This window comes from Pholis gunnellus, assembly GCF_910591455.1.
Source record: "Pholis gunnellus genome assembly, chromosome: 5".
NCBI classification, from domain to species: domain Eukaryota; kingdom Metazoa; phylum Chordata; class Actinopteri; order Perciformes; family Pholidae; genus Pholis; species Pholis gunnellus.
The window spans coordinates 5,412,947-5,420,807 of record NC_136531.1 but is presented as its reverse complement, the minus strand read 5'-3'; the positions used below and the strand labels follow the sequence as shown (position 1 = coordinate 5,420,807).

General features: G+C 42.0%; 1 protein-coding gene across 1 annotated transcript; it reads left to right on the top strand.

Annotated features, from left to right (window-relative positions):
* Window positions 1–869: 869 nt before the first annotated feature.
* Window positions 870–7,644, top strand: parn (poly(A)-specific ribonuclease (deadenylation nuclease)). Its single transcript, XM_079159941.1, has 26 exons — window positions 870–933; window positions 1,190–1,267; window positions 1,346–1,425; window positions 1,563–1,630; window positions 1,924–2,005; window positions 2,191–2,251; window positions 2,419–2,584; window positions 2,846–2,908; window positions 3,275–3,313; window positions 3,400–3,442; window positions 3,526–3,606; window positions 3,727–3,783; window positions 4,016–4,093; window positions 4,193–4,236; window positions 4,327–4,369; window positions 4,624–4,699; window positions 4,788–4,898; window positions 4,995–5,064; window positions 5,149–5,204; window positions 5,351–5,437; window positions 5,540–5,614; window positions 5,703–5,868; window positions 5,998–6,125; window positions 6,259–6,325; window positions 6,405–6,553; window positions 6,704–7,644. The coding sequence occupies exons 1-26, from the start codon at window positions 915–917 to the stop codon at window positions 6,748–6,750; spliced, it is 2,034 nt and encodes a 677-aa protein (XP_079016067.1). The 5' UTR covers window positions 870–914; the 3' UTR covers window positions 6,751–7,644.
* Window positions 7,645–7,861: the final 217 nt, after the last annotated feature.

Sequence of the window (7,861 nt, the reverse complement as noted above, 5' to 3'; positions counted from 1 at the left end):
GGAACTGCTCTGCGTCTTTCTCGGTGGCAGCTGTATCGCCAGCCTGACTTCAGAGACATCCCCTTAAATCACACCAGGAACTTAAACTTGTAAGAGATCCAACCGTGATCCATATGAGCTGCAAATCCTGCTCACCTGCAAGACAGCTTTTGCGGATACCTTCTTGGTATATTAAGGTCCAGCATCCATTCCTTGTAATTGTCTTCGTCTTCATTTTCACCAGATTACCCCGTGACCGAAAATTAAAGTTTGAGGTTATTCTCCATGTCCATAGACTTAAAGCATGACATAATACAGGAAGATGTATAAGAGAGGAAGAGAGAGGCAGTTTAGATAGGTCGGTAGTAGTACATTTACTCAAGTACTATACTTTTTTGACATACTTGTACTTCACTTGAATATTTCTATTCTGTGCTACTTTATACTTCTACTCCATTTCAGAGGGAAATATTGTACTTTTTAATTCCAATACATTTATTTGAAAAGAAAATACACAAATACATAGAAAATATAGGTGTAACATTTTTTTTAAATTGTTTTTCTGTTTGTTTTTTAGCTCTTATTGGAGAAGCATTTTTTTTTCTGTGAGCTTGGTTAAATGAGTTTTATGTTTATATACATTTCAAGTAACTAGTAACAATTCAACCAAAATATCAAGAATAAAAGGAAGAGAACAATTAAAGCTGCTGCAGTAATCCACCTCTTATGTAACCTAATGTATTTAACACAAGGGATGCCATTTAAAAATGTTATATCTAAAATATAGGTCAAATAAAACACCAACGGTAAAGCTCGTGCAAAAAAAACAACAGCTGTGTTCTGTTCAGCGGCCCCGGAAGTGTTTGAGAAACGGTTAAAAGCCAGTTGACGTAGGCTAGCTAGCGTTAGCTGTCAGTAACAGTCATTGTGCAGGGATGGAGGTGACACGCCAAAGTAAGTAGCACACCACATTGTGTCCACTTGATTTAGTTTTGTGTGTCGCGCTACATGCGTCGTTTTAACACACAACAGTTGCAGTGACCTGATATCTATTTCAAACTGACAAGACCATTTAAGTCCTCAGCGGTTTGTTTCTGCTAGCTAGCTGAGCTAAGCTAAGCTAAGCTGCGGGGGTTTGAGTGCTAGCACGCTTCTGTCATCACGCTAACGTGGCTACTGATGTTTTAATACACTCTCTTTTTTTTTACAGATTTTAAAGACAGTTTAAGCGCCGTTTACAGCGCAATAGAGGAGGCGGACTTCCTTGCCATCGATGGAGAATTTTCAGGTAACTATGGATACATTTTTTTAAATTTAAGTCTACGTTGTGTAGATAAATGGTGACATGTGGTGTTGTTATTTTTAGGGATAAGCGACGGTCCTAATGTCAGTGCACTCACCAACGGGCTGGACACTCCGGAGGAGCGATACGCGAAGCTTAAGAAGGTAAGCAGAGTTGATAGGTTTACGGTACTTAACACCTTTTTTGTGTTTTTAATGCATCCTCGTTTCCCTCCATATTCTGGTTTAATGCTTATCTCTTTTAAAATCTCTCCCCCTCTCTCTCTCTGTCTGTTCACCAGCACTCTATGGACTTCCTGCTGTTCCAATTTGGAATATGCACATTCAAGTACGACCAGACAAAGTCAAAGTGAGTGATGTCTGCTTCACAAATACAGAACTACAAATCTGATATAAATATATATTAATCAATCACATTTTCAGACCAAATTGGTTGTCCGGTACAGGGGAAAAGACAACGAGTCCTTTTTGGGGAGACAGATTTTTATTTTTTCATGACAAAATATCAGACAACTAGAGGATAATAGTGTGGAAGTAATCCGTCTTTTGAATGACTCGCACGCAGGTTATTTATTTAAATAATCTCCCAGCTGCTGGAATAATGTCCCTAATCCTCATTGTGCTGTGTTCCCATCTCTGCAGGTATATCACAAAGCCTTTTAATTTTTATGTATTCCCGAAACCGTTCAACAGGACGTCCCCCGACTTAAAGTTCATCTGTCAAGTAAGTCGCTGAGGCTCCTGGGAGCGTTTCTTCAGTGTGAACGGAGATAAATGAGTTTTAATAGTGACGGTGACGTGGATCGGTTAAAAATGATTGTTCCTGTAAAATGCCTGGTCAGCTGTAAAACGAGGACACTTGCGTCTGCTTTTTTGATGGAAACGGAAGGTAATCTTTTGTCATTTCAGAGTTCCAGTATTGACTTCCTGGCCAGTCAGGGATTTGACTTCAACAAGGTGTTCCGTCATGGTGAGCAGAGCGCCATGAAATAGCCCTCTTAGCCTCATGAAACCTAGATGACTTTTACAGTCGGCGTTTACTTTAAACGCTGCCGTGTCTGCAGTAGGGAGCAGTAATCTTTGCAGTTCTCATTCACTAGACGGATGTAAAATTGTGACTCGTCTTGGTATTCGAAGGAATCCCGTACTTGAACCAAGATGAGGAAGTCCAGCTGAGGGAGCAGACGGAGGAGAGGAGAAATCAACAGGCCAACGGCGTAGGGACCCCGTCCTTCATCTCCCCATCCTCCAAAGGCCCCGCACACGTACCCGAGGAACACAAAGACTACATCAACAGGGTGATGTGAGTGTTGCAGCACAAATGGAAGTACTTTTTTTAGTGTGAAACATGTACTCTAAAGGCGGTAATGTGGCTCTTTTTTGAGACCATAATGGTTCAAAGAGCTGTGGGTACTGACAGCGTTGTGTATGAGCATTTAGACACAAGTTGTGCATATTTGGTTCTTTCACACGTCGTGTGAGCCAGCTGTGGTTACCTTTTCTTTGTGGTATGTTGGGCATGACTGACTCTGCAATAATGTCATGTCTACTGTTTACCCCACAGAGCGAAGGTTGAGACGCTCTTCACTAACTCGGAGAAGACTTTGGACTTGGAGCCATGTACTGGGTAATGTTCACTCAATTTATATTCATCTATTGATAATGTTTGATACCGTTCTTTCCTTATTGTTAGTGTGTTAAATAAGGAGTATAAAAAGCCTTGCATGCTGTACAGGTTGCCATTTTACTGGTGGGATTTTCTATTATCTAATGTTGCCTAATTGCTGACATTTTGCTAGCTGTGTGTAACGTCTCTTGCGCTCTCTTATTGGTACTGCGTATGTAGCGAGATGGTTCACTCATTAGCTACATCCATCATTGAGTTCAGACGCCATGATCATTTATTCCAGCTCTGATTCATGAGGGATTTCAAATACTAGTATCGGAAAAATGCTTTATTTGTTTTTTAACTCTGCTTATATTTCCTAACCAGGTTCCAGCGAAAGCTGATTTACCAGACTCTGAACTGGAAGTGAGTCACTCAACACGTTTGCTATCAGTGTTTTTTTTTTTGGTGTTGGATTGAAGAAGATTAAGATTCGTCTTTGTTTTTCACAGGTTTCCTAAGGGGCTTCATGTGGAAACTGTGGAAACAGAAAAGGTAAGAACATGTTGTATTTCAACCTATTTTTCCTGCTGGCTTTGAGTGGAATATGTGAATATTCTATTTGTGTGTGTGTGCAGAAGGAGCGTTACATCCAGGTCATCAGAGTAGATGACGAGGAGAGGAAGTTGAGGGAACAGCAGAAACGGCAGAGGGAGCAGGTGAGTTTTTCAAGATTGACATTAAATTAAAGTGTTGGTGTGTATTCAGTGAAGGAATAAATACGTTTATCTTTTATTTTGAAAAACTAAATCCTTTTTAATCTTATCGAATATTAACAGGAGGAGGTAAATGATGCTGTCGGCTTCTCCAGGGTCATCCACGCCATCTCTAAATCTGTGAGTCAAACTCTACTCATTTTCTGTCAAGTTTCATATATTAAATTGTATTTTAAATGAATTAATTAGCAGTTGGAATGAGTTACTCATGTTTCATCTGCATCATTACGAGACGATTTTGCACGAACATTACATCCTTCTGTTGCAAATTCAACTTTTTGTGTTTTTTTTTAAATATTTTGTCTTTGGAAAATCTGACTTGTACCCTTAACGTATTAAATCTGACGTGCAGGGTAAACTTGTGGTTGGCCACAACATGCTGCTGGATGTGATGCACACCATCCACCAGTTCTACTGCCCTCTGCCAGAGGTACAAACTTTAAGATGCATACTTCAGAAATGTTGCTTTTTTTTTTTTTTTTTGCTTTAGTGTAATTTGACTCATTTGTGCCACTGCTCTGTTCTTCAGGATCTTCAAGACTTTAAAGAGGTCACCATGTGTGTCTTCCCACGGTAATGTTCCTCTGCTTTGCTAAACACGTTTACTCGTTTCCACGGAGGATTTTCTGTACTTTTTGTTTCATTATTGGCTTTTACTTGCAGACTTCTGGACACAAAGTTGATGGCGTCCACTCAGCCCTTTAAGGTAAATGATCTGCTTCAGTGCTGCAGAATATCAGGGGCAGTGTTTGTTGTTGAGATATTTTAGAAAGGTAATAAACATTTTCAAAGTTAACCGATTGGACATTATTTAGTTGTAGTTAAAATGTCTTTGCTCGGGTTGCATCGCTGGTCAGAGCACCAAGCAAAGTTAAAGTAGCTCCAAAACTGTATTCAACACTTGTGTCTCTCGATATTTTTGTAAAAATATCTCAAAGGATGTTTTGCTTTGTGTCTCAGGAGATGATCACGAACACGTCTCTGGCAGAGTTGGAGAAACAGGTGAAGGAGAGCCCCTTCAAGTCGCCACAAGTCGGTAAGTAAATACACGTGACGTTTGTCTGAGCCGCTCTCAAACATCCAAAGTTCTGCAACATCTTTAGTTCTGTACTGTTCACTGTCAGAAACGGCAGAGGGGTTCAACAGTTACGACACGGCCCAGGAACAGCTGCACGAGGCCGGGTACGACGCCTACATCACCGGCCTCTGTTTCATCTCCATGGCCAACTATCTGGGTAACGCACACAATCCCACTGATCCTCTTTGTAAATCAAAAGAAAGTCAAACTAAGTCTATTTAAACTTGTGTCTGCTTCACACTCTTATTTGCAGGCTCTTTCCTGACTCCACCCAAAGCGTACATCTCTTCCTCCTCCAAACTAGTTGAGCCGTTCTTCAACAAGTAAGAGATGCAGCCGACTTTCATAAACTGCAAAAATATCTGTAGGCAAAATGCATATAATATGTCATTTTGTTTGTTTTCAAGGCTTTTCCTGATGAGGATAATAGATATTCCCTACCTCAACATCACAGGACCCGATTGTGAGTATAATGCTGCACAGCCGAGCTTTGTACCAGGATTGTTGGATTACACTACATGCCTGGAGACTTTGCTAATTTTGAAAGGTGCTCTGTGGAGAACATAGAATAGTAGCAACTGTTGCTGTTTTCCCCCTCTGTTCCCACAGTGCAACCTAAAAGAGACCACGTCCTGTTTGTCACCTTCCCCAAAGAATGGAAGACGAGTGACCTCTACCAGCTCTTCAGTGCCTTTGGTAAGATGTGATTTTTTTTTTTTTTTTTTTGCAGGAAAATTGTGCTTGAACCTGTATGACCCATTGTTCATCACTCACGTTGCACTTCTGTTATCCACTCAGGAAACATCCAGGTTTCCTGGCTAGACGACACGTCGGCGTTTGTGTCCCTGAGTCAGACGGACCAGGTGCAGATAGGTGAGTTTCACACCCCGCTTTAATACACACCAGACTGGACCAAGAAAATGACGCCGCAATCTGTCAATGTCTCCGTCTAATCCCGCAGCTATGAACACCAGCCGCTATGCAGAGAGTTACAAGATCCAGACGTATGCAGAGTACATCAAGGGCAAGCACCAGGACAAGGAGAAGGTCGGCCACACGCCCAAATCTTGGGGGGAGGACGGCTGGATGAAACCTCACTACACCTCGGCTACTTTTGGATATCCCAAGTACATCTGCGCTGCATTTTGAACATAATCAGTGTATTTACCGCTCTCCCTGTGAGGTTCTGCGGGTATGCACAGTTTCTATCTGTATTGATGAGTCTAACTTTTTTTTTGGGGGGGGGTTTTCTCTAGGGGTCTGAGGAAACGCTGCATCAGTCCCGTTCAGGGGGAGCAGGGGGCCGTAGACGCTCCAATCACAGACGGCTGGAGTCACTACTCGTACCCGGATGGCACCGGCAGCAAGAAGATGAAAACTGATGGTGTGTGAACACATGCATGTAGAAGTGCTTTTAAAGTTGCTTGGTGTTGCACATGGAGTGTATCCCTGCTCACTGAGTAAAGTGCACGTGGTGTATAAAGAGGTCTAATTGAGGCTCTCATTGTGTTTCTTAGACAAAGGTGAACTGGCAAACGCAGAGGCGATCGAGAGCAAGACCTCAGAAGGATGGCTAAAGACGGCGTAAGTTAAAGCGGAGGCGCTGTCGATGTAGTTCTGTTCGCTGTGATTCGAGGCTCATAACGGTTTCTGTGCCCTGCAGAGATGCATCGGACTCAACGGGGTCCAGTCCCGTCCCTGATGAGGAGGGAAGTCCTGAAGGCAACGACGCCGAGGGGACGGTCACCTGGCAACAAGCCCCGGCAGTCCACGGGAGGAAAGGTCAAAAGAACAAGAAAAAGAAGCGCAAAGGTGTGTTTGAACTGTGTCATATAAAGTGTTACGCAAAACCTGTACACAAAGGGAATACAAGTTTTAAATGTACCATTGTTAAGTTTAGGTTAACTTGAAGTTGTGGTCCTTGTTCTCGTCTCTTCATGTCAGTCCTCTCCTCTTGAACAGGGGCTGAATCTACACCGTCGCTGTTTGAGGTGCCAGAAGTGTGGTAGCGAGCGGTGAGGCGTGGAGAGGCCGCTGTCCCACAATGAGCTCCTGCTCACAAGTCTCTTCCTCAGCACTTAGGGCGCTCGATCTCTCTCTCGCTGTCTCTCTCTCTCGCTGTCTCTCTCTCTCGCTCTCTCTCTGTCTCGCTCTCTCTCTCTCTCTCTCTCTCCTGCAAGGCTGTACATCACTGGGAGTGACTCCCTAAATAAATTGGTTCCCTCTGCAGCTGTGGGTAGCGTGTCCAAAGCTACCAGCCAAGACTGGACTCTTGACAGAGAACACAAGCCATAACAGCTGCCATATTTTGATCTTGTATCGGAGGAGCAGGCAACTCTTCTGGGTAAATGCGCGTGCACACACACACACTTCACTAGAATCTTAAAATCTAATCTCCAGAAATGTTCATTTATTCTGTGTTCAGACTGGATTCTGCCACCACACTTTGAATTCATTTATTATTTTTAATGACACGGTCTCCTCAATCAGTCTTATATTTTGTGAGAGTTTGTGCATGTGGGGGAGATGTACATGTTCTCTCTTTGTATCCCCGTGACTCTGTTTCATAAACCGTGAGAGATAAGATGCTGCCTGACCGGTCCTGTAGTTCACAATGTCTGGGTTATTTAGGATTTTAATGGAGTCAAACATTATATTTTTTTTTCCCATTTTAAAATAAGTTCTGTCAACTTAGACCAGACCAGTTTTATCCAACATATATAAGCTTATCAATGACAATGTGATGTTTATAATTGGTGGCGTTTTGATCCTTCATGAGAAGTTCTTTTTGTACAGTTGTTTTTTCTTTACCTTTTTTGTGTTAACTGTTTTGTAACCGTGTCAATGTTCTAATGCAAAAGGTGTAAAGTTTAAAAAATACTTAAAATATTTCCTTGGAAAGGGAAAAAAATTAAAGAATGTTTCTTAGTATCTCCGTTTTCAGTCTTTTCTGTTTCCACTCTTGATGCATTTGAATAGGGCGGCGTTCTCAACACTTTATATTGTTTATACTCTCAGTATCAATTTTTACTGCTTTTCCATTCACATGCACTTATTAACGGGTAAAACCATATTCTAATGGAACTCCTAACATGATGTCCTCCACTGTTTGAAAAAATG

Bases quoted from the DNA above. Each gene is read 5' to 3' on its own strand.
- parn (XM_079159941.1), top strand. The intron at 2,909-3,274 runs GTAATGTTCACT...TTTCCTAACCAG, and splicing joins GACTTGGAGCCATGTACTGG to GTTCCAGCGAAAGCTGATTT. The intron at 5,205-5,350 runs GTGAGTATAATG...CTGTTCCCACAG, and splicing joins CAACATCACAGGACCCGATT to TGCAACCTAAAAGAGACCAC.